Source organism: Lagopus muta, chromosome 4 (genome assembly GCF_023343835.1).
Source record: "Lagopus muta isolate bLagMut1 chromosome 4, bLagMut1 primary, whole genome shotgun sequence".
NCBI classification, from domain to species: Eukaryota; Metazoa; Chordata; class Aves; order Galliformes; family Phasianidae; genus Lagopus; species Lagopus muta.
In genome coordinates, this window is record NC_064436.1 from 46480349 (window position 1) to 46507340 (window position 26992).

The 26992-nt window shown below is 40.6% G+C and overlaps 1 protein-coding gene across 10 annotated transcripts; it reads right to left on the minus strand.

The window, feature by feature from the left end:
- Nucleotides 1–6616: 6616 nt before the first annotated feature.
- SPATA18 (spermatogenesis associated 18) lies at nt 6617–26862 on the minus strand. 10 transcript variants are annotated; one of them, XM_048940909.1, is made up of 14 exons: nt 26787–26862; nt 26116–26689; nt 23997–24102; nt 23775–23890; nt 22788–22891; nt 19435–19530; nt 16028–16162; nt 15140–15377; nt 14029–14187; nt 13334–13509; nt 11381–11504; nt 10911–10976; nt 10650–10699; nt 6617–10180 (listed from the first exon to the last, which is right to left on the minus strand). In XM_048940909.1, exons 2-14 carry the CDS (start codon nt 26473–26475, stop codon nt 10168–10170), a joined length of 1743 nt encoding a protein of 580 aa, XP_048796866.1. In that variant the 5' UTR covers nt 26476–26689; nt 26787–26862; the 3' UTR covers nt 6617–10167. The 10 variants fall into 10 exon arrangements, with proteins under 10 accessions (XP_048796866.1, XP_048796863.1, XP_048796864.1 ...); XM_048940906.1 differs by lacking the exons at nt 19435–19530; nt 26116–26689; nt 26787–26862 and adding exons at nt 24646–25018; nt 25810–26022; XM_048940907.1 differs by lacking the exons at nt 19435–19530; nt 26116–26689.
- Between the last annotated feature and the right edge of the window lie 130 nt (nt 26863–26992).

The window sequence follows — 26992 nt, forward strand, 5'->3', positions numbered from 1 at the left end:
CCATGACAGCTATAAAACTGGATAGACTGAAAGGTTACAGTGAAAGCCAGAACACATTGCAGAATAAATGGTCCATCCGAAAAGACTTTAAAGGTGGTTTCAGAAAATGTCAACACATCTACATCTTTTAAAATGATAAAAAGCCTAAGTATCTAAAAGCATCTGATTTACGCTGCTTGGGTGTTCTCAAGCCAAAAGGGGATATTACTCATAAAAACAGGAATAAAAGACATTTCTATACTCTTAAAGCAAGATAATCATACACTCTTCTAAAAGCGAGTCATTATGCTGTAATGGATTTTGCTGAGAGATACCAAATCTGGAAAACACATCACATAGCTGAAAAAAAAAAAAAAAAAGAAAAAGAAAAAGATTTTAATGATAATCCTCTACAGAGAATGGTGAAAAATGACTTCAAATAACATGCCTGGTCCATGCACCTGGTGGCATGTGTCTGCGTGCTGGCTTTGTACGAGGTGAAAAGCAACCCAAAAGAAAAAGAATAACATCATAGAATAAATCCCACCAAAATTTCAGTTGAAGAGACTCTGAATCAAAACTCCTGATCTGAACACCCCCAAAAAGTGTCCCAGGAAAAATCCCAATCTTATCTACACAGATGAAGTTGATTTTCAATTTCCACTCAGCACAAGTCACTACGAAGAACAAACCCAAACCAATTTGTTATCAGTTTCACATCCACCCAAAACACCCTATAAAGAAGAGAGGGATCACATAGTCCAACACAATAGGTATCCTCTGCACAAGCACAGCGTTTGGAAGAATCTCAGCCCATGAGCTGTCAGAAGACAAGCCACTGTACCATTCCTCAGAAAGAAAATGATGCTGAAATCTCCCTTGTAGAGAAATTGCAGCAGGTAATTGCAAATAATGTAGTTTTTCAGGCAAGAGCAAACTTCATCAACCCTAAAGTCACTAAGGAAATGAAAGAATTGCTAAACTTGGTTTCAGCATAGAATATCTGAGCTTTATGTGTTTAAGGAAACCAGGTGGACCATACTACTGAAGTGATGATCAGTGCTGGCTGACTTTTAACTGGTAAAAACTTTGGCCATGCTGTGCTTTAAGAGGAACTGGAAACACTGATATCTAAATTAGACAGGCAAAAAATACAGTCCAAAGCTTCTTGAAATCTGTCCAAATTCAAGCCAACTTTATGGATTTGTTAAAAGCTGGAGGATGGCTCAGCAGCCCAGCATCTCCCTGATATACACAGGGCTTCTTCATCTCTCCAGGCTGGCCTGACCCTGCATAGTGCCTTCTGTTCCTTCTTGTTTCATGCAGAATGCCTTCTCCTTTATAGCACCTCACCATCTGATCCAGCCCAGACGTACATCCCTGCTTTATCAGCTCAACATCTTTTTTCACATTTTACTTGAAAATGCACATAAGAGATAAGGAGAAATTTATTCCAGGTGTCAAGAATGGAAAATGAACAAATCCTTGTATGGAGAGAGGTGATATTATGCAATGGGAACACTCCAGGATAATTAGAAAGAGAAAAAGGTCTCCTCTCAGAGATCGATGGTTAAGTTTCCTTGAAAATATTTTAACTATTTCATGCCTCAGCAGGATTCCCAGCACTATCTTACCCAGAATGCATCTAACCAAAGCACTAACAACACTTCAGAAATATGGTCTATGTTTTGAAGAATGCCAAAATACAAACACAAGAATGACAACTCAGCCCTAAATCCAGAGTTCCAGAGTGGTCCTGGGGTCTGTGCTGTCCATTCTGTCCTGTCCTAGGCTGTGCCCATTGCAGCTTCTCTAGAGTAACCAGGCATATCACACCTCAACAGGCATCAAATCAGCCTTCACATTACAGGCCAAGGAATGGACATGTTGTAGCTACAAGCTCTCTATTATATGCAGGCCATTTTCCAAACACACGTCCTGTTTACTAGGCTCCTTACCAGCACAACTTTCAGTTTAAAATGGGAACAAAACAAACGCACCGCTTGTTCCAAAATCCTAGCACAGTAAATGCACACAATTGAATAATTGCTACCATGGTAATGGTTTATGACTTACTCTATTTAGCCTGGTTCTTTGTAGCTGCCTGAATATATATTAGTCTGCTTTCTGTGGGTGTAAGTCTGGTTTTGATTAGCCCTGTAGAGAGCTGTCAGAAAGTCAGACTTTAGCAAATAAGCCCCTGTAGGTTCACTTGGAAAAGCCTATAAAATGTCTGCTGTTCATTTAAATTAGGTTCAAAAACACAAGCCTGAAAGCTGCCAGTGTTTATATGTTTGATTATGGGTGTTTTTTCTTGAAGGGCAGAGGAGGCTGGGAGAAGAGTTATTCAGGGAACAAGCCTCATTAGGGTGGTGTAGACCGAGCCTCTCACTCTGCGTATGGAACAAGGGACGTAGGTCCAGCTACTCACTCCTATCCATGAAGTGAGGGACACATGAAGTGATGGTTGCATTTGGCTGAGCACACATGCTAATTGGAGGAAACAGTTCACAGGCACCAAGAATCATCTGCAGCTTATCTAATGCTGGCATTTTATTAATTGCTCCCAAAGACTGAGGCTTTTCAGACTTCATTTTAATTAGAAGGAACAGTTGCCAAAAGCAATTTCTCCCAGGCAACTTTCATCATTTGTCAAAGTCTTCATTTATCTCATATTATTACAAGGCCGAACTGAAAAAATAATCCTAAGAAGAGCCCATCTATTCTGATTCTGAGGAGTCTCTTTGTCAGCAGTTGGAGTGAAAGCTTGTCTTGCGAAGACCTCCTGTCCTCGGTTCAAGAACATCTCCCAGGTGGCTTTGCTTACTAAACTCATGTTGCCTGCTTGGCTATTACTTGTTTCATAGTTTGTACATGAACTGATGGCATCAAACCATCCCTTGATGAGGGAAATACCATCTGACCAAGGGAACACAGCCCTTGAAATTATAGCTAGCCTCGGACTTGCAGGAAACAGCACAAACCTGGGAGAGTTGCAGAAAATTTCACAGAGGTTTTTGTTTATAACAGCATACATATACTGCACAGATGGCCACCACATCCCTTGGAGAATTTAAAAGACAGGTAGATATGACTGAGAAAAAAGCATTTCTCAAGAAATTAGAGCCATATTAGAGTCATTCCAGAGTTAAGAAGTTAGATATCTTATAGAACATATTGATTTGACTTTTAGCTCTTGTTGCAAAATAATTCAGCATGCATTACATACTTTTCATGTGGAATTTCTAGTATTTCATTCTGCTAATGCTAACAGGTACCTTCTCTAAACTGAGAAGTACCCTATATTTCAACATGGTTGTAGCAACACAAGCACCACTGCCACGTTATATATGCAATCATAGAATCATAGAATAGTAGAATGGCCTGGGTTGAAAAGGACCACAATGATCACTGAGTTTCAACCCCCCTGCTATGTGCAGGATCACCAATCACCAGACCAGGCTGCCCAAAGCCACATCCAGCCTGGCCTTGAATGCCTACAGGGATGGGGCATCCACAACCTCCTTGGGCAACCTGTTCCAGTGCATCACCACCCTCTGTATGAAAAACTTCCTCCTAATATCTAACCTAAACCTCCCCGTCTTAGTTTAAAATCATTCCCCCTTGTCCTATCACTATCCACCCTCATAAACAGCCATTCCCCCTCCTGTTTATACACTTCCTTCAAGTTCTGGAAGGTCACAATGAGGTCTCCCCGGAGTGTTTTCTTCTGCAAACTATACAAGCCCAGTTCCCTCAACCTTTCCTCACAGGAGAAATGGGTGTCCCAAGTTCTGATTTTCTAAAATAACTGCGCCAACATACGGAAGGCATTTAGAGATAGAAAATCAAGAGCCCGCAAAAAAAGTGTACTGATGGATTGACTTTCTAGAAAAGAAATGAATCATGAGTTTGAAACAACTGAGGATAATGAAGCTTCATAACTGATCACACATATTGAGACATTAATGTGTGCTGGAAAAGATTAATATCGTCCTTCAGAAATAAGATCCTTTGTGGGATTTCCTGTGGATGCAACAATGCTATAATTAAAATGATAAACATCATGATCCAAAGCTCTTGTTATGCCTTGTGCACCATTCCTAGTCAGCTGTACTCAGGAGAGATGGATTTAAAGAAGAATATACGCAGGGGCTGTCAAACAGGGTGATCAAGGCAGCAGAGCCTCTTTCTTCCAAGATGAAAAGATTTGTTTTTTTTTTAAGCTGAGAGAAACAAACACCAAGCTGAGAGGTGAGCTTGGTCTACAGGAGCACATCTGTAGGGTAAATACCTAAGGCGGGAACAAGGACATCTGTACACAAAGAGCAGTGCTGACAGAAGAACAAAGAGGTACAGCCTGGAAGTGAGCAAATTTGGGCCGGGACTCAGAAGAAAACTTCTAAGCTTCAGAGTAGTGAAATTCTGGAGCAACACTGCAGTGAGATAGGGCATGGCACAAAGCAAACTTATTTTTTGAACAGCAGCTAATCAGTTTGAGAACATAATCATCCAAAGCAGCTACTGTGGTGGCAATCAGGTTCCATACAGTGCTGCTTCTTCCAGCACCACACTGGTGGCTCAGGAGGCACAGCTGATCCTGATTAGAAAATCAACAAGAGATACAACTCTAAAGCAGGGAGTGCGCTGCTGATTTAAAGACTTTGCAAAATTTATTAGAGAAACACCTCTTTCGATCATAGGGAATAACAGAAAAGCTTGCCAGACAGCCATCACTGCTCAACAGTCTCTCAAAATGTAACAGTTTGGACACTTTTTTTTTTTTTCTTGAAATAGTTAAGAAATAGAAATAATCAAAAATGAACAAACATTAAAAGCAGTTCAAACAGATTTTCAATGTGATTTTCAGTTGGGGAAGAAGGTACACTAAAGCACAAATTATTTGAAAAGAGCAGTTTGAATATTATCAGATAAACACCATTTCCTTTGGAGAGCCCATTATTTCCTTTTTAAAACGACCCAAAACAGTATAGACCTAAACCAGCTTCTTCGAATAACAGATTGGTAGTGATGTTCATCAGCCATGTGTCAGGATTTTCCCATTCTTACCCGGCAGCAACCTGCATCAAATCACTCAGCAAGCTAACTCTGTGCTTCACATGTGCTCATACTGCTCCGAGCTGCAACACTCACACGTACCTGAGAACCTCTTTTGGCAGCCGTCTCTTCCGAGGGCCGGGAGATGCTGTGCCGGTGCATGAGGCAATAGTGCCATCTCGTGGGAAATGCTCCGCTCCATCAGCTCCTCAGCTGGGAGCCTTTCTGCAATCTCCAAGACTTTCTCCAATAAACCTATACGCAGGTTTTAATTTTTTTTTCAAGTTGACCCCTTAGGGTTAGCACATAAACTTTCATCTAACATGCCTTCTGTCACATTCTGAGTGCTGTGATAAGGTTTCCTATGGTTTTTATTCTGCTCCATGCTAATCTACAAACCCAGCTACACCTGAATGCTTTGCAGGGCACAAGGATGCTTCTGCATCTTTCATTTCTCCCTGTGGAAGGAGAAGCAAGAGATGTGTGCAGGAGCAAGGGCTTTTCTTCTAGCTAGCTCCCAGTGGCTGGCTGCTTAGTGAAGGCAGAACTGCCCTGCTGTGTGCCTCAGCCTTTACAGCAAGGTTTCTCTTCCTGCTGCCATGCTTGCCAGCTGTCAAATGCTTTAAGGCCACCCCAGCTAAAATTCCAGCAAGCACTTGAGACCTGGACAGCCTATTCCTTTGCAAAGAGGGTCGATTTAGATTGAAGATACGGAAAAATTCTTTTACACTGAAGCTGATGAAGCATGGGCAGAGGTCACCCGAAGAGGTGGTGGAAGACCAGTTCCTGGAGACACTCAAAGTCAGGCTGGATGGGGTTCTGAGCACCTGATCTATCCATAGGTGTTCCTGTTTGCTGCAGGGGAATTGGACTAGATGTCCCTTCCAACTCTAAGGATTCTATGATTCTATGGTGGGGGGTTACGGAACTATCTGACAGACATTGACAAAAAATAGGAATTAAACAGGAGCATGCATTCATAGCAAGTTTCTTCCTGCAAGCTGTGCTCAGTGGATCTGAACACAGCCATGAATGAATCTCAGTCACAGACTGGTGGCTCCACAACACTATTAATTCAGCATTACCAATGAAACCAAATGTCAGAAAAAACTGGAAGAGATGACCTTCACTTACTGCTTATACACTCTCGCCAGTGTGACAAAATTTGTACTTATATCTCACAATACAATACAATTATATTACAAGTATTATAAAGTACGAAGAAACTGTTCCAATTATCTCTCTTGTCTTCCTGTTTAAGGCTCTGGGGTTTTCTTGCACTGTTGCACATGCACTGCAAGTTAAACACACACTGCCTAACTGAAAACTCCTGTGGACAATCAGTCACAACTCTAGATAAACTATGCCACCCTGGTTCCAGTGATACCAAGAAAACAGAACACATGCTTATGCTGAACAGATGTCACCATGAGGTCTAGCATCAGACATCCATTTGCAGCAACACCAATTGAGATCTTCCTTATTTTTATTTTCTTATTCTTATTTTAAAATAAATTCAGAGCTGGTCAGGTGGTCTTAGCATTAAAAAAAAACTAGACATTTTAGGATTGATATTTTATTAGTTCTTCATACTAACTAATTAACAATACAGTTTCGAGCTACCAGTTTAAAACACACTGTTTATTCAGAATAACTGAAGTCGAAACGTTATTTTGATTGCAGTTAGTCATCCTTGAAATTTTGAAATTTCAGTCTGAGTGAGAAAAACATATGGTACTAACTGCTATTAATCAACTCAAAATGCTGACATTTAAAGTTTCATACACAATTCATTGCTTTAATGGCTGACGAACTTTAGAAAGTACTTCATTTAAACCACACGCTTTTTAGGTCAAGCAATACACCATACACAGATAGACTGGAAATGAAAATATGCATTGCATTTTTATATAAAAGGCTGGTCCAGCTCTATCTGCACCTGATTATAGTTAGGTAGATTCCTGCCCAAATTATAGTTACCTGTAGAAATCATCACACTAATCTTTTGTCAACTGAGTCAGCCATAAAGGATACAAACAGTATGAGAGGTCATAGGGCAAAAAGGTTTCTGTGAACAGAGGGTGATTCTTCCAAATAATAAGTGTTAGTCTTGTCCATGCTGTTGTGTGTGTGCATGTACCATCAACACAGAGGCAGACTTTCACTGAAGGTCCTGAAAGCAGTTTACAAAGGTAAGAGTTACATCTGCTATATGTGATTGAGTATATTCCCCTAATCAGAAAGACTGAACTTTCAAATTCTCATTTTCAAATACTTAACATTTCTTTGAGAATTGTCTTTCTGCACTGTATACATGTGTTAGAGAATACAGCTGTATTCTCAAAGCCATTGAAAATTAAGTACATCACTCACTTCACTTGTGTCGTGCTTTCATCTTCTAAAAGTAAAGAAGCATGGTGGGCTCTGTTTGTGCTCAGCCTATTGAGTGCAACAGCTTCCATGTAGACAACACACCTGCAGATCAGCACAAGCCTGATAGCATTGCTTACTTGAAGCAATCAGAAAACTGTTTCCAACCTTTCAACCATAAAGCAAACTTTTTTTAGTATAAGTGATCAGTACGCTTCATGACTGAAAGAAATACAGTATAGTCCTAAAACTAAAAATGTTCAGTCTGGCACACACCATTAGAGCTCCAAGCCATAACAAACCAATTTTCAATGCTTTAATATAATGCTAGACTACTTAATGCTGCAGTAAGAAAATCACTATATAGTTCACTCATCAAAAGTGACTGATAAAGGTTACATAAAGATGAAGAACAGTATTTCCAATGGCACTGTTACAGGATGACAATTTTTTCTCATATACACAACTTTTTTAATTGGCCACCTATTAAAATCCATCCTAATAGTATTGTTCCTACTTCGCTCTATTTATGAGTGTAGCATTACTCAGGCTTGCAGATGAGAGAAAAGAAAAAAAAAATTCTTATGATTTTTAAAGCTCTTATTAAATTACCAAATAACTTGATATTGATAATCCATTCTTTCATAGGGTCTTACAAGCTTTTACAGCAGTCCTTTTTTACATGCTCTTTCATATTTAATGGTTAATTCGACATAAGTTTTATTGTTATGCATTCTCTGCACTGTTGTCATGTGTATAAGAAGAAGCACAGGAGCTATTCACGTCTAACCTGACACGAAAAGCAATCCTGACTGACCTATGGGTTTAATTGTCTGTAAATAAGCTGTGCAGGCAATAAGTACTGTTGTCTCTTTATAGGAACATCCAGGCTACTGAGTGCAATTCAGTACAGTAATGATTGCTTGTAATAAAGTGCTGCCGTGCAGCAGACTGACTTTCTATTTTGCTAAGAATTGCTTGCTCTGAAAAAAAAGCATATAAGAGCTAGAGCTACTTTCTCCAACAGCTCATCAGCTGCTATTTCACTAGGTTGTTCGTTGTTTTCTTTTTTTCTTTTTTGAGATTACTAGCTCATCCCCATACATGTGGAACAAGATGAGGTTGGCCGCCAAGCAGTGTCAATCTCACTTTTACAGCCTTTTTCAGGTCTTTGGGAATACTTGTCCCTACTGTGATCATAGGTTTGTGCAAGTCTGGAACTATGCTGCCTCTCATGCTTGTCAGAAAGAAACATGTTCTTGATGTCATCTTAATTTTCTCACAGTTGGAAGAGAAACTTACCTCAATTCAAAATAACATATGCTAATGAAAAAAATACACTTTCTTATTTAAAAACAAACAAAAAAAAAACCTTGCATTTCTTTAGCCATTGCTAATAAAAAGGTTTTGAGAAATTCTTCATTTTGTTGCTCAAAATCATACTTGGGATACCTAATTATCCTGTTGCCACACAATCTGCAGGTGCTCAGTTTTTTCCACAGCTGTGGTGGTTTGAATCATGAGATCAGTGCAGAAATATGCAGGTTTGCCTCAAGCCCAGATCCACAATGGCTCTCAGAAGAGGACTCATATCACTTTGCATTTTCTCTTGATTTTCTCAGATAAAGCAAAACACATAAAATCCACACACCTCTCACTTGTGTCTTCTTCATTCATTCGGGGAAACTCTGTGAATGGTCTTTTATGTATGAGACTTCATTCTGCTCCCATTGGCTCCTAACAGGCCTAATTCCAATGAAAATGTATTTGTTGAACAAGAGTACAGCTGATTCATAACTCATGCGGACCAATGCTAAAGGCTGCCTGAAATCTGTGCCAAAGAGTTTAGTGCCAAGGTCTTAAACCACACAAGAAGCAGTGAGAAGGGGTGTGGATATATGAATCTGTACAAGATCTCTGGAAAGAAATCACAGAATTTGTTCATGTAACATAATTTTAAGTACAAAATAATTTCAGAATCATTTAAAATATTTTTGTTCATGCTATTACAAGAACAGCAATGAACTGTCATGTTCCAGTGCACAGGCTATTGCAACAGGAGGCAGAAATAAAGGATTTTTTTTTTTTCCCTTCTAATTGTTTACATGCCCAAAACCACAGAAATAAATCTAGGGAAAGCTGTAGACTTAAATATTGACTGGAATGAAACAGTGAACTTGGTGAATTATGTATCAGAATTACTATGACGAATCTTATATTTCTATGTAAAAACTCAAGACCCCAGTCGTCCGTGTGACAAAGAAGATATTTAAAAGGATGTGTCTGAGAATTTCACATCTCATTTTCTAAAATTGTAAATAAGCACCAGCTAATTAAATCGTTTTCAAGTAACAACTAACAACATTCTGTAACATTCACCATCTAAGTTATGCTAAAGATTCTATCAAGATAAAATGAAATATTTGGTATCTAGGGAAACCATTCTACAATTATTGCATCTATCTCCATCCATAATTACAACAAGGGTACCTCAGTGCTCTGTAACCTTTGCCAAATTGATATAACATATATGGCACTTTTTTTTCTTAATTGGAAGGGTTGAATTAGTGTCATAATAGGTCATAAATAAGACTTCTAAAGTTATAAAAACACATTGAAAAAAAAAAAGCAACATAATACAGTCCTTTTTGAGTTCACAGCCATTCACATTATTGCGACATTTGAGGTATTCCTTGAAGAGGAAAAGGCACAAGCAATGTTGATGGATGCAGATGTACAGAATCACAGGAACTTATCCAGCTATCTTAATGCCCTGTTGAAGAAAAATACACATTTCAGCACAGTAATTTTTCCTATATCTCTATATTCTCTGGGCTTCAAGGTGAGTGCAAATTCATATTGCTTCAAATCCTCCCACATCACCCTCCCCACTTAGCTACCTCTTCAGGTTTGTAAAGGCATGGAGCTAGCCAGCACATAGATAGATAACTGTCACTCTTGAGGGAGGGGGAACAAGTTTTACTTACTAGAGGACTAGGCCAAAGCAAAGGCAACCAGCAAAAAGAAAGCGTGTGACAGTGGTCTGAGCAGAGTGAAAAGTAATTTCAGATACAGAAATTTCAGCCCCTTTACATACACAGAAAAAGGGCTACTCATTTTAAGAACAAGACTTGGACAAATATTTAAGAGTCAAAGACATTCAGCATATTTTTTTCATCTCTTTGCTCAGTCTTCCAGGGGCTTAATGTGAAAATCATGAATCATTAAGAACTAATTCCCACCTACTTGGACTTCCACTTCTCCGTGGTGAAGGACTACGGCTTCGAGATAACTGCAAAATAAACAGAATGGAGAATTCAGCTGTGCTAAAGATCAGTACCCAAGAAAGGCATCTGGGAACCCACCGACATTTGGAAAATTTGCATACTTTACTCTCTAGTGCAACTCCAGCGGTACAAAATCAAATTTAGCAAGTCCCTACTCTTTCTGACTTTAAAATACCTGATGTTTTTTTAGACTACCAGCATTCAGTTGAGGCTTACATGAGACAGAAGAGGACTCACGCTACGGCTGCGATTCCGACTTCTACTTCTGCTCCTGTGAGACCACTATGAGAGAAGAGATTAGCAAACCTCTTTTAAGAGTGTTTACAAAAAGCAGACTCTGCAAGCAGACTTGTCATGCTGGGACAAGGTGTGAGGACACAGAACAAATACTAAATACAGTGAATTTTCTTCCTATAAAGAGCTCTGTCAAGAGTAGCACAACTTTTATTCCATGACAAATCTATTAAAGTAGATGGAACAATTCATCTTAAATACACTATGAGAATTTAAATCTTACATTTGACATACACCACTCCAGCCATATAGGGAACAACCTAGAATTCATCTTTTTAAATTTGAAATAAAAAAAAAGCTTAAATCCAATTACTTCCCTTAAGACATTGATTTTAAAATAGAGTTTAAACCTAATGACTTCTCTTAATACACTCCTCAAGGAAAGTACATACCAGAGCTCCTCTTTTTGTGACTGCTTCTCCCTTCACAATCACAACATCATTTTCCATTAGAGCAGGCCACACATGATAGGCCACCAAGGCAGCTGTATAATCTGAGTCAACACTACGATGATACCTGTAGTAACACAGTGTACAAGAAATATCTGTGTTTAAGTGTAATAAGATTCTTCAAGTTACCAAGGCTGATAAAAAGCCTTGTATTAGTATAGTTCATAAGCATCTTTCTTGACATTATTTGCGTATCACAAAAATAAGTTTTGTTCAAGTGAATCCATAAAAGAAATCCATTCACAAACCAGCCTTGGTAGAACAGTTCAAATGTCTGGGAGGCCATGTATTTGTATATCCCCCACAGAAGTCAAGGCCCTTGGGTTCACTGACAGATTAAATCTCCGGAGCAGTTTTTTGACAGTCACATTCATCAAGTCTTCCTGAAGTATCTTGTCAAAACGAGACCCTTATAAAGGATATTACAGAAATGTTTGGGATACTAGGATGTAAATTTATTATCAAGATTATGTGACACGAGATTTTACTAATTTTACTAATGAGATCCTCAGATACTGATAATGAAACAGTGACTTTCCTAAAATTTATTTGAAAGGGGTATATTAACACAGCAGATATATATTACCTCCCAAACTCTGCAAAATTATCTGAGTAATAAATGCCTGGTTTTGCATATTCAAACTCAAAACAAATACCAAAAAACTGAAACAGAAAGTAGCAACGCATATATACATTACTAATGTATATACAATAGCAATTCATATAGAAGAATGTCATAAATAAGCAAGAAATTCTGCTGGAGGAAGACATAAGGTAAAATATGGTTTGTTCAATCCTTTTATAGAATGCCATAGCATATATCTATGCTATATATGTAAATGTATTTATGCCATACATATATCTATACAGGTAGACAGATAGATGTAGGCGTATGTGTTCGTACACACACATCTCCCACAGCCATACACATTAAGCAGGTGTAGAAAACATGTGAAGACTATACTCTAGCATTGCTGCCTTCATACTTCAGGCAGTTGCTTTGGATATAAAATAGCTAACTGACCAGTATTTGGGCAGTTCTAGTCATGTATGACTTAGTACTCTGTTGAAGGGTTACTCTTGTTTTTATTTCTCTTCTTGGCTTTCAAGATCCTCTCATTTGAGCCCCATTCTAATTTATTTTATTATTAGAAGCCTCTGTATTTCTGCACCATTTCTTGCTTTCAAGAGCAGCTTTGTTTGAGCTACCAATCCCATTAGTTTTCTTGAAGGCTTGGGAATATTCTGTCAGCCAACATAGCAATCAGCCCTAAACTCATGGAAAAAAAAAGAAAAAACGATGTTATGGTGTGTATTTTCTTTAAATAAAAATCCCATCTCCAAAAGGTGTTTTTCTTTTTTCCCAGCTCTAAACTAGAAGAGACAGGAGCATATTATAATCCATACATCATGTATCAGCCACAGCCTGAAAATCACAGTATAGATGTTGATAGATCTTGGTATCAGCCGCCAACTGGCAGATGTCAGTAAAAATGACTTACCAAATGGACTAGGGAAAACAGAGCAAAGATGCAGGCATTTTATAAACACTAGACAAAGATAGAGATTAAGCAGAGAAAGGAAGAACAATAATTTTCCTCTGAAAAAATAAATTGAATAAAGTTAAGAGATTAAAGCTTATCTTGAAAATTGCTATGCAGCTCATTAAAAAATAAGCTATAAATGCTGGCCTATATCCCAGCATTTCTATATAATTATTAACTTCAAAAACATAGGGAATTCACCATAGACCAGGAATATTTGCGCCAAATTAGTGTTTTCATCAATCTTGAACCTTCATATTAGTTAGGAAAGAAATAGACTATGCAGTCTGATGGATTTTTTCCATCTTTGATTTTTATAACAAGAGTCTCAATGAAAATTGGGCATTCTTACTTGGTCTCACTGAAGAGCTCACCATCCATACCAAAGGCAATATCAAGAGGAGGTGTGAGTGTCTGCATTGAAAAAGCCACACGGCATAGCTCTCGAATAAAACTGCTGATGACAGCAAAATCAAATTCTGGTGTGCATGAAATCTTTGGGTTGATGCTCATGGAGCGAATTACTTCCTGAAAATAAACACAGAGTAATTAGAGCTCACTACTGCTTTTATTCATGGGAAAGTAAGAAAATCCATCTGAAATATGTCTCAGCTTCCCACACTTAAAAATCAATATAAAAGGCTCTCAGAATTGTTATCTTAGGTTATTGCAGAAAATATTAGCTTCATAAAGCTAGAGAAACAGAAATAGAGTTGACATCAGTCTTAAGAGGGAGGATACAGTTTTTCAGTACAGAGCTTAAGAAAAATAATAAAATTCACCTTATATTTATGTGATTCATACAGTAACACTGCATCTTATGGACACTATTATTCTGACAGAGATGTTAGAGTCGTAGGCAAATAAAACAAGAGACGATTGGGCCATAACAATATTATTCTGGAAAATAAACTGCTACAGGACATAAAATCCATGCAATAAACTTCTCTTCCTGCTCCAGGGTACACTGCATTTCTAGTTTACACAGTGAATTTATTAGCTACTGAAACTGATCAACACATCCCTTCCCCGCTGCCCTCGACTTACATTGACGCTGGCTTGAACATCATACAGATCCTCATGGCGAACTATATAATCCATAACAGTGTCTTCAAGTGACTCGGGCCCTGAGTGCCCTATAGACAGTGTCTTTCTTACACGCATTTTGAACTGCCTGTAGGCCATCTTTGCTGCTTGGAAAGACTCCTGGAAATATATAGAAGGTCCAGTTAAATGCAGGAGATTGCAAGGTCAGATTTTTGTCGGTCTGAAAGGATAACTTTAACCCAGTGTTATAGTTTTAAGGAGGAAGATAAAACATTGCTGTAGAGGTGATGGCTGAAAATACTCCTCTTCTGGGGGGACTTCTCTGATGAGATCAAGTTATGATTTATTTTTCAAAGGTGGGATTGAAAAGCTTCCCAGGTAACACTCCAACCTTGCATATAGGATATACAGACACACACATACACACAGTAGGAGTACATTCCAAGACATCAAGTACATAATTTAATCATTGCATTTAGGTGCTACAGCCTAACATGTCAGACGGCAGTACTTCTTGTCTGTTGGGAAGAATGTTTGGATAAAGATAACTGTAGAAAAAGAAACTGCAGTAAGTTAGATGTGCTTGGGATCACACACATTAAAGATGCACTGCCTCTCTGACACAGGTATGGACTGTGAATTTTATTAGACAAGAAAATTAAACACAGAAAAAGGAAAATAAATTTCTTCAGGCTGAGCTCACAGTAAACATGAGGTATGTAGGTAATTTCAAGGGACTCACAAAACTAGAAAAACATATAACCACAGGCAAGAAGGAATCATGACACGAAACATTTTCAGCTCTGTATAATGTAATATTTCCAAAAGTATTCATTTAAATGGAACAGTGATGCTTAGTACGAGAGTCATCTGCCTTTCGAGCCATTCCAAATTTTCTTATGAGTCTCTCTTAGCACATGTACTGCACATCACTGACCCTGTTCTAATGCAGGGACAAGACAGAGGTAAAAGGACATTAAACTTATAATGTAGAAGTGGGAGGGAAGGAAAAGGAAAACGAGAAGAGGAATTTTCTTTTTTGTACTTCACAAACATAATGTAATCCGATCCAGTCATAGTATTTTATGAAATGAGAAATATTTTTTCTTACCACTGCTGCTGTGTATATTATCCTCTGCACCACCTCCATATCATTGATGTACATCCTCAAAATTCTCTCTGCATCAAAGCGATCTTTAGAATAAATGTCCCCAAAGCGAGCAACCAGGAAGGCGTGCCGTGAAGCATTTGTGCTCCTGGCTCGGCCAGGTGAGCAGCTCCTCAGGGGAAGAGGACTAGGTGACCTGCTCCTCATGCGCCTCGGGGAAGGAGAGCGGCTCCTTGCAATCCTAAGTGAGACACACAACAAAATGTGCAGTCACTTCAGCATCTGCAGATGCCTTGGCCTAGTGGCAGCTTTACATCAATTTAATTATCATCAGGAACACTGAGATTTGAAGGCAAAACAATCAAAGTAAAGCTGCAGCTGATTTAGCACGAAGGCGTTTGTGTCAGTGTATTTCATGGGCTAGATCCTAACCGATAAAATAAAACAGTTTCCAAAACTGTATAAAGCTATTCACTTTGTTCTGGCTAAACACACATTTAACTATGAAAACTTCAGAGAGATATTTCTCTTCCAGTATCACTGGGAAGCTGTGAAGTTGAACAAATGAGATTAATAATCTCTGCCCCATAAGGTACAGTATGCAAAGAGGACTTAGAAACAACAACAAATCATCTGTTTTTATTCTGTACAGTTGTTTTCAATGAATTTTTTTTAAAGCTATTCTATTTGTTATGAGCTCAGGATAACTGTAGAAAATTAAAAGTTAATGCACTAGGAGAAACCAGCTTAAAGCTGGTTTATGCTCCTCTGCAGCCAAAGTACAGAAGTTTAACTTCTGTTCATGCTTCACATTAACATGAGGAGCCACCTCATGCCACCTAACCTTTACCATTTCTCCAATCCTGTGACTTCTTTGAAAAATGGCCCTACCTGCTCTGCAAAACAGACTTCTGGGCATCCAGGATAGAAAGCTCATCCCGCAACATTTCAATCTGCTGCTCACAGTCATTCAGATGATCTAACCTCCTCAGAGAGTCCTCCTCCCGGGCACGGGAAGCCTTCAGACTTAACCACATGGAATAAAGTCAGTCATGAGACGCCCTTCTACCAACAATGAAAATCATCTATCAATTAACCCTTATCAAACATGAACAGGACAGGAGACTCTTTGTGCTGAAATACAATAAGATTAAAAGATAAAAAAAACAATACTCTTAAGTACACTTTAAAGTGCAAAGGTGCCCTGTGGCAGGAGACAGGATACACTGCACTACATTACAGCAGAGATGACTGGCTAACTTCTGGTGTCCTTGAACTACCTTAGATCATGAGGTCAAAGAAAACCATTGGTTTCTTTCTCATATTCTGACTCATCTAGAGTCAGAACTTGAAGGAAATTATAGGAAAGAAAACTGAGCTGACAGTTCTTTTCTCACATCAGGTCCTCAGTTACTTTTCTTCAATTATTCTGCTCAAAAGACATCACTAATGCTGTTATTTGAATAATACCAGAAGCAAATGATTCCTCTTCCACTCCCCCCCCCTCCCCAAACATCTCAAATCTACAGTCTATTGCTTACTCTTACATAATGTTAGGAAGCATCTCAACACCGCCACTTCCCCTGCTAGCACAAATATCACTCACTTTTGTTTTCCTCTTTCTAAAAAAATACCAATGCTTTCTATTCATTTTGGAGGCATTCAGTTTGTCCTCCCTTCTCTTTACTAATGAGCACTGGTGAGATTTTCCACAATCTGAACCTGAATCTGAATGAAAGTTATTACACCTATCAATTGGCAAGCTTTCTGTTCAGGAGAAGTTGCAGGAAAGCTTTAAGGAGCAGGACTGAGAAGATCACAGGTGATAAGATCAGCAAATCTGTCACGACTGTCCTTTCAACCTGGTTAGGAAAAGCTACAGATAGAGAACAGTGTTTTATATCCACTTTTATTTCCAGTTAAGGCTAGAATCCATTCCTTGATGTTTGAAATTCCACCATTCCACTAGGAAAAAATACAACAGCCTTGAGAAACTGTCAAGAACTCTTTGGATAAGAGCATCTCACTGCTAACCTCCAGTTCAGAACAATTCAGTAGTTACAAGGACTCTCCCCATTCCACCACTCCTTTAATTAAGCTTGACTCACACAGAAATTCAAGGCAAGAACAACGCACTTATGCCTTTTTTTCTAGACCTATTTTTTTTTCTCTATTTTTTTTTAAGAGTCCTCTCTGACAGAGAAAATACAACCTCCTAAAGTCACTGACTTCAGGTACCATATAGAACATTAGTAATTATAATCACGTTTATCAAAACTTCTTTCTGCTAACCTACATAATATGTCCTCTACAAAGCAGATGAAGACAGAAAAGCCCTCATGACCTTACTTTCTTCAGCAAGTTGTCTGGCTTCACTCAGTTTGATTATACCTTGGCAAAACTCTAAATATCCGAGGAGTGAACTTCCACTTATAATAATACTAATAGGATTTTGTTCAGTCTGCATATGACAGCAGGTTTTCCACGGGAGACCCTGAAAAACTTCCAATTATATTTAAATATTGATTACTATTTATAAAAAAAAAAAAAAAAAAAAAAACTATTTTTGTTCATAATGCTGCAGTAAAAAACTAAATCCTGTTATAATGCATATCCCAATATAACAAAGACTTACACTGACTCTACAAGTTAATTATATTGAGCCTAGAACACATTTGCTCTAGCAGCCCAGGAGAAAGAGGTGTCTGGCAAAAAAAACGATTGAAGTATACAAGACAGATAGACTACAGACAAGATAGATGAGTCCAACAGCTATTCCAAAAAGAAAAAAAGAGTCAAAAGAAAAGGACAGTCCTGGGAAACCACTATTTTAGTAAAATAGATAAACAGATAGAGACAGATATATAGATAACAAGACAGAAAAATGGATAAACAACCTGCCCTGGTGTCGCAGGCAGGTGAAGACTCGGCAAATCTGATTTTACTCAGCTGAAATGGTTACAGTTTTTATAGAATCATTTGAGTTGGAAGGGACCCTTAAAGATCATCTAGTCCAACTCTCCTGCGATTTTGAAAAGCTGTTTCAAAGAACACAGAAATTGCTTCAATCGGAAGTTCAGAACCCAGACAAAAGACACAGAGTTGTCAACTAAACTGAGGGTGAACATGAACAATAAGCGCATGGAGATTCCAGAAATCCTGAATTCACAACAAGACAGGAATGTTTTATTGTCTGTCACCAGTACAAATGTCGACACGCATTTCCATGCAGTCTGCATTAAGACCTACACACGGAATTTGTGAGAGGCTTTGTTCTCAACAAATTGCTTTCATCTGAAAAACAGTGGTCAGCTTTCATCTAAGAATTAATATTTTAATATGAGCTACTTTTCAGCTAAAAAAAAATCAAAAACAGAAACATTTTATGGGAATGCAAGTCTATCCTCTACGTATCCATTCAAAAAGTTAAAGTCTGAAGTGATGAACACCTACCAGGGAAAGTCCACAGATGAAATCCATTAATTTATATTATTCCAGAAGCAATTATAGGCATTTAGAATCCCTACTACTCTTTCACATTCTTTTCTGATAATATAACCATTAAGAACAAAAACAAAAACTGGTCTATATTTCGTAACAGTGAAGAATTATAACTGCTTCTAGAACTGTAGAACCAGCCACAAAAGAAAATTAGTTTTAAAGACTACCGCGCTTAAGTGGAATGGGAAGTCCCCCCAGTTGCTCTATTACTGATCCAAATTAACTCTCCAGATGTGACCAGGACATTTAGGAACTGTAAAAATTTTTAAAGCAGAGAAAACAACATTACTAATACTCATGTACAGTTCTGTGCAGACAGGCAAAAGGATCTGGAAAACACTCTGAAAGAAAAAGCCTAATAAATAACTTCACCTTAAGGCAGAGAAACCAAAATGTTTTCTATCTAACATATATCCTTACTTTCAAGAGCATCATAGCAGGAAATCCATGTCTGTGGTTCACTACATTCCAAATATGGTTCACTCCTACTAATTTCATCTAGAAGACTGAATGCTATCAAGCCGATCATTTCAAAGTAACTTTTCCTCTAACCTAAATAGGTTAGAGTAACCTAACCTCTTGAAGCAAGAATAAAGTTTCTTCTCACTTGGATTGATTTGTGCTACTTCTTCCTAGAAAGCAGAGGAAAAAAGCTCCAGGATGTCAAGATATAGACATATTTTCTCTACAGCATAGGACAGTGTAGTAGAATAAACAGCATCCACTCAGGTAGAAGACGGACAGTCTTTGCATGCTGACTTTCTGTCACAAATGCAGCAAGATTAGATTTTTCTTACACTGCTCTTAGCTGAATAATTTCATCTGCTGCTGTCAAAAGAGTAGTGGCTGATTTGGTCTTTGTGTCTTCAAGAGCCAACTGGGTTTGTGCCAGACTGCAAGAAAAATTAATAACCTTCATGGCAAAGGCAGAGATTCCACCAGAGAATTTAATATAACTGTTTCAGCAGACCATATCTGTACCAATTTAACATATGAAAACCATCACAGTGGTCTTTGTGCAGGCTATCGGCACACAATATAGTTTATAAAAGTCATATCTGACTAAGCAAAAGAATTATTTTGCTACAACTCATGTTTTTTTCATTAAGGCTCAACCAGTTTTTCATCTATTCCAACAATTTACAGTGCTCAGAATGACTTCACTGTCTGTAAATGGGGTATCATGGGACATGAATTCTTTCTTTTGCATTTGTCCCCTGTTATCAATAACTACACGATAATGACCCGTAGCATCATTCATCCTGAAAGGATAAAAGCACAACTTCTCTTCTGCCTGAAATACCTACAATTACTTCTTTCGAGCTTTCTGCCTTCCAGAGTCCTGCCTTTGTAAAGCACAGCCAGCCCCTCTCTAACCTGACTGCACAAAGAATCCCAGCCCACAAGGCTGTGAAGAATCTTTGCCACTTCTTACAGAACAAGCCTAAACCTGCCTTGTTTTGTACCACAAACTGCCACATGCTCAATCTCTGTAGTGAATAAGTTTCCTTGTATTTCTCAACTTGACCATCCAACACTTCTCCCCAGCTCAGCAAATAAAGTCTATCCACACAGGAGCATAGGATGAAGTGCTTCATGCTTAAATCAACCTTTATATACACAAAACTTCATATGTACATAGAACCACAGAACAGCTGAGGTTGGCAGGGAGCTCTGCAGCTTGCCTGGTCCAACCCATGCTAAGTTAGGGACACACAGAGCATGCTGCCCTTTTGAAGGTCTCCAAGGAGACCACAACAGTGCTCAATTGCCTGCACAGTGAAGAAATGTTTAGAGGAAAACTTCTCTGTTTCAGTTTGTGCCCACTGCCTCTTGTCTCCTCCTCCAACACCCAGCACCACTGAGAAGAGAGTGGCTCCATTTTCTTTACACTCTCCCCTCAGGTATTTATTTATATACATTTGTAGGATCCATTAATCATACAACTAAGTCAAGCTCCAACCCCCTGCCACGGGCAGGTTGCCTCCTATCAGATTAGGCTGCCCAAGGCCCCATCCAACCTGGTCTTGAATGCCTCCAGAGATGGGATTCCACAGTTTCTCCGGGCAGCCAGCGCTAGTGCCTCACCACTTTAATTTCCCACAGCTCTTCTCAATAGTCAGAAATATCAACACATGACAACTCCTTTGCTTATTAAATCTTCCAGGCTGGAATTATTTTTGCAAGATTACCTAATTCTGGCAAACTTGTTGGACAAGGGGATTGAATGCAACTTCAGTAAATTTGCAGATGACACCAAGTTGGGAGGAAGTGTGGATCTACATGAGAGGAGGGAAGCCCAACAGAGGGATTGGCTGAGGCCAATGAGATGAAGTTCAACAAGACCAAATGCTGGGTGACAACAACCCCATGCAATGCTGCATGCTTGGGAAACTGAAAAGGGGAAAAGGATCCTCTGTGTTAATTGACAGCCAGCTAAACACGAGCAGTGTGCACAGATGCTGAAAGAGGCCAACAGCATCTTGGCTTGTATCAGAAATAGCACAGCCAGCAGGAGCCTGAAGGATCATCCCTCTGTGTTTAGCACTGGAGAGGCCGCACCTCAAGAACTGTGTTCAGTTTTGGGCCCCTCACTACAAGAAAGACATCGAGGCCCTGGAGATCCAGAGAAGGGCAAGGAAGCCGTGTAGCATTCAGAGCACAAGTCTTACAGGGAGTGGCTAAGGGAACCAGGATTGTTTGGAGTGGAGGAGGCTCAGGGGAGACCTGACCTCTCTACAATGACATGAAAGGAGATTGTGGCAAGGTGGGGGTTGGCTGCTTCTCCCACGTAACAGTCACAGGATGAGATAACAGACATAATGGCTTTAAGTTGTGCCAGGGGAGGTTCAGGTTGGATAGTAAGAAAAATTTCTTCTCTGAAAGAGCAGTAATGCATTGGAACAGGCTGCCCAGGGAGGTGGTAGTTATCATCCCTGGAGGTTTTCAAGAAAGGCATACATGCAGCACTGAGGGACACACCTTAGTGAGCATACAGTGATGGGTGGACAGTTGGACTAGATGATCTTAGAGGTCTTCTCCAACCTTAATGATTCTAAAGAATGCAAGAACAAAATAACCCTTTCTTCCAGATGTTGTGGAATCTTTCTCTGTTTCACCTCTTCACTTCTGATACTTAATATATACTGACTGTAAGACTTTTCTGTTGCCTTATCTTCTTTCCAAGGGAATGCACAGATCTTTAACTCAGAAATGACAGACTTCCTTGATAGTCAAAAACCAAAAATGTCTGCATTTATCCAAAATCCAGATACTTGGGGAGTAGGAGGCATCTGCCAGACTAGGATACATGATGAAATATTCTTTCTACTAAACTGCTTTTTCAATTCTAGCTTACGCAGTTCTCAGACCTGAGAACTTTATGTTCTTAGGATTTCTTAATAAAAGCATTAACTTACACCCCTTTTTGTATTAACCAAATGATCAATGATTTTGTGATCCTGTGATTGTGAACATTCATTTTTCTCACACTAAATAGAATACAATGGAAAATATCTGCCACTTGGAGTGGCCTCAGAAATGTTCTTGGAAGTGGCACAAACTAGACCAACTTGTTTATGAAACAGACAAATATTTTGCAACTGCAGTGCTCCATAAAATGTGTTTCATGCAATCCAAAAACTGTTCAGTCCCATTGGACTATGTGAAAATCTGCCTTTCTTCTTTCATCTTGCCATAACGGCCTTAGATCTTAGAAAGCCATGTACTAATTTCATATTAATTATGATATGCTCTACATCCTTCAATAATGATTGCACTGAAGCTACTTTATCTTTTATCGATGTTTGCTCAGCCTGTAAAAGTCTATGAACTACAATTTAAATGAGATGGTCATGTTCTATACAGGACTCTTGTCTTGAGTACTGCCATGTTTGCCAACACTTCTTCCAGAAGCAAAACCTATCAGGTCAACCGAGGAATCTAAGTATGACTGTATCACCTGTAGCCCACTTTGAATACAAATGGCATATTTTGAAACACTGATTTTAAGCCAGAAATAAACAACTTTACAAATCTTCCAGTATTTAAGTATCACTAGAAAAAAGTACTGAAAGGAAAAAAAAAACAGGGAGGGGAGGGGGAAGAGCAGGATTCTTATGGGGAGTTAACTCCCAGTTAATTCCCCTACTCTTGTTGCACATGGTCAAGCTCCAGACGAGTTGATGTCAGCTCTTCCTGCAGCTCCTGCAGCTGAAAAGTCTGCCTCAGTTGTCTCTCTTTCTCAATTGAATCCTACAGTGAAACAAAATAACAGTTTCAACATTCTACCTTACAGAATCCTTCAGTAATTTAGCAATCTTAGCACGCATGTTTCCAAGAAGTTCAGTAAAGACCGTAGAATCATAGACTTGCTCAGGTTGGAAAAGATCTTAAAGATCACCTAGTCCAACCACAGCCTAACCATACTAACCATAATAACCATAACTAACAGCCCTCTGCTAAATCATGTCCCAGAGCACCACATCCAAACGCATGCAGGGATGGTGACTGAACCACCTCCATGTGGAGCCTGTTCCAGTGCTTAACAACCCTTTCTGTAAAGAAGTTTTTCCTGATATCCAACCTAAACTTACCCTGGTGCAACTTAAGACCATTTCCCCTCGTCCTGTCACCTGTCACCAGTGAGAAGAGACCAACCCCGCTCTTGCTGTAAGCACCTTTCAGATACTGGAAGAGCAATAAAGTCTCCCCTCAGCTCCTTTTCCCCAGACTAACCAGCCCCAGTTCCTTCAGTTGCTCCTCGTGGGACATATTCTCCAAGCCTTAACCATTTTAAGGTAACTGAAAATAAAGAGTTTTGACTGACTATGCCATCAACAAGTACAGATCTGTGAATTCATGCACACAAAATAGAAGAAATACTCACTAAAACAAGTCAGGTAACCGTTATATTTCAAGAAAGCTGCACGTACAGCAGCGTGCCATGTTTTCAACAACCGATAGATGTGCCTTATGGTACTAAACTGGTAACTGCACAGCAGGCTTTTCTTCAAACTCTGAATGTCACGTGCAGTTGTTACCATGAGCAAAAAACAACATACTTCATTCAGCAAAATGAGGAAGGGAGGCTATTAATCCCCTTAAAAAGTCCCTTAAAAATAGACTTCCTACCTACCTGATTCAAGGAGAGGCTAGTTTCAAAAAGCCTTCCTGAAGTAGCATGGGAAAACCAAGTCCCTAACCACGGCAGGAGACGAGTTTTTATTGTCTCTACACCTGCATAATGCCCACCTGGGAAAATACAAGCATTAGGAAACTGTGAGACACACAGAGAGGCAGAGCTTAAAGAGATGGCACATGTGAAATGTGCCAGTAATAAGGCAAGGCATTGATTTACCATCTTGAGATGTCTCATTGAGGATTGTGAAGAGCTGCCCTTGAATCATAGATGTCATTTCTATTAATTCACAGCACTGGTTCAGATTTTGATCACAGGAATTGATCTGTAAATTAATTGGTATTAATAGATCTGCCTGGAATTTCTTGCTTAGAATGATTCCTGTTGTGATTGTGACATTAAAGGGTTGGCTCTTTATGTGACTTTATTATTATTCTTATATTTCCACAGCTATTTCTTACTGCACTCTTCAGAATAATCATCTGCAGAATGATCATGTTGCTAATAAACACACAGGCTACACATCAGGATTCCATGGCCCCATTAAGTCACCACCAGACAAAACTAACTCCTTTCCCCAGTGACAAACAAGCTGCAACCGTAAATAAAAGAATATAAAGATGCATTAAAATCTTTTAACAGTGTTTCTTGTTATGTTTGGGTTTTTTTTTTTTTTTGCTTGTTTGTTTTGTTTTACATAGTACATTATGAGACCGTTGGATGAATAAAAATTAATTCAAAGTACAATTTTATGTATTAGTGGAAGTAACACAAAGAAGGCTTTTCTTAAAAAAAAAAAAAAAAAAAAAAACACCACACACACACACAAAACTTTATCAACAGCCACAAGAGCTCTTTGTAGTTTCACCTGATTTAAGAGTTATCAGCTGAAACAAGCAATACTCAAGTCTGGGCAAACTCCAGCATTAAGCTAGGAAACAACAGAACAGTAAAATTAAATAACTTTCAACAAATACAATTCCCAAAAGGAAATTATGGAGCTCAACTTCTCAGGACACTCCTGCACCTGCCAGGAAAAAACCACATCCTTTGTACCCACTTCCTTCATCTTTATTTGTAACACAGCTATCATCTTCACCTTGCACTGACCACCAGGTCCTTATGCTTCCATGGCTCCACGTAGTTCGTAGGAGCTTTGAAAACAGGAATGACCCTCACCCATCCATAGTCGCCTCAAGCAGCAGCTTTCCTCTGTCCTCAAGAAGTACAGTCTCACCCTGCTAACATTCACCAGAACACCACCGCAAATTGCATTTTTCCAGCTCATTACACTGACATGACACCTACAGTGCTCCCATCTGCCAGCTCTGCTCCTTGCAGCAGAGAGTTGCTCGTCTCCATCTCCAGGACCTGTGGACTGCACTCACCCACCTCCTGTGCTGTTGAGCAGCCCCAAGGCCTGCTGCCAGCACTCACATGCAATGTATAAGACGAGTGCTCCTGTTCCTCCAAGCTCTGCAAACCTTTACCAGCCTCCTTCTACTATTACTACCTCTACTTCTTTACTACCTCTACTACCCTTTACTACCTCTACTTCTATTCCTTAGGATTGCCCTCGGCCAGGAATCCTGCACAAAGGCTGTAACCCTGCATACAACAAGGTATGCACAAAAGGGTCGCATCTCAGCTCAAGACCTTCACCCACCGGTCACAGCAGCAGGCTGAGGGCAGCCGCAGTGCCCTGAGACACAGGAGTGAGGATGTTGTGGCCATCGTCACTGCTGAGAATATTTACAACTTCCAAGCCTCAGTTCCCTCCATCGCCACACCTTCCCCTCGATGTAACCCTTCCTGTCCTGCTCACACGGTTTCACCTCCTCCACCTCCTGCCCTCTTCTCTCTTCACACAGCCCTGCTGCTGCCTTGCAGCCGAATCCTCCTCCCTCCCCTCCCGCGCGCCTCCACCTTTCTCCTCCCCGTGCAGTTCTCTGCTCCCATGCCCCTGCGCAGCACTCCCCGAGCACCCTCTGCCCTTCCCTTGGCCGCTGTTTCGCCTCGTGCCTCCTACCACCTGCGCAGCAGAACTCTCTTTGACTTTGTCTCGGTTACTGCAGCGCGCAGATCCCTTCCAGCTTTCCTCCCTCGCCACAAGCACAGGAAAACTAACAACGTTGCAGCTGTGCACGCCAGGAGGCAGCAGTGTGTACACGTGCGCGTCCCAAAGCGGCGCTCAGAGGACAGCTGCGATCAGCGCGGAATCACAACTCAGCGGGCTCCGGGCAACCGCCGCCTCCCGCCGCCCCTGCGGCCCCACGGCCGCGCTGCCCGCGGATCCCAGGGAGAGGCAGCCGATGCGGGTTTCCGCGGCTCTCCGCACCTCATAGTCCTTAGACCAGCTCTCTAATTTCTCTTGCATTAGCCGGCAGCTCTCGGCTTTGACAAGCTTCTTCAAGCTGCCAGCCATGCTCGTGGGCAGCTCTCTCACGGGTGGGCCCGTGACCGGGACGGGCTGCTGCGGTCTCGTTGTCCTGTCTCGTCCCGTCCACCCGGGAGCCCTCCGATGGTAGCACGGGAGGAGCTGACGCCTCCCGCCGGGGCTCACGGCTGTGGGCGGCGCCACGGCGCCGCTGCCTTTATAGCCGCGATTATAACGTAGGCCGGCCGCGGTGGGTGCCAGGACGACGCAAGCAGGACGCGCTCTGCTTGTGGCAACGGGGCGGCCACCCCGCGGCGCCATTGCTCTCCCCAGCCGGGCCCGGCCCAGCGCGGCGGGAAGCGCAGGGGCACGCGGTGCGTCCGCCAGGTGGCGCCATAACACTTCTATGCCGTCTGCAGCCGCCCTCGCTGCTGCTGCCTGCCCGGGGCGAGCGGTAGCCCCGCTGGTACGGGCTTGAGGAGGAGGCGGCGATGGAGCAGGAGCGATGTCTCACTGCGCCCCTCGTTTTCATCTCCTAGCGTGGAAAAAAAACACAAATAAATACCCCTGTGGCTTAACGCAGAGAAACCCTTGAGTTATTTGCGAAGTGACCTGTGGCTGGGAACGCTCACATATGCGCTATTGAGGGGCTGCTCGCCACGTGCGTGGAGAAGCTCCTTATTCCAACAGCCTTTTGCCAGCCTCGAACGCTTCACTGCGGGAAAACCGCTCCGCAACGCGCGGTCACCGCGGGGCCGGTCCTCGCCTGACGTCAGGGCCGTGCGAGTGTCGCGATGGGCTCGGGGACGCGCGTGAGGGTCACGGCGCTGATCCGCAG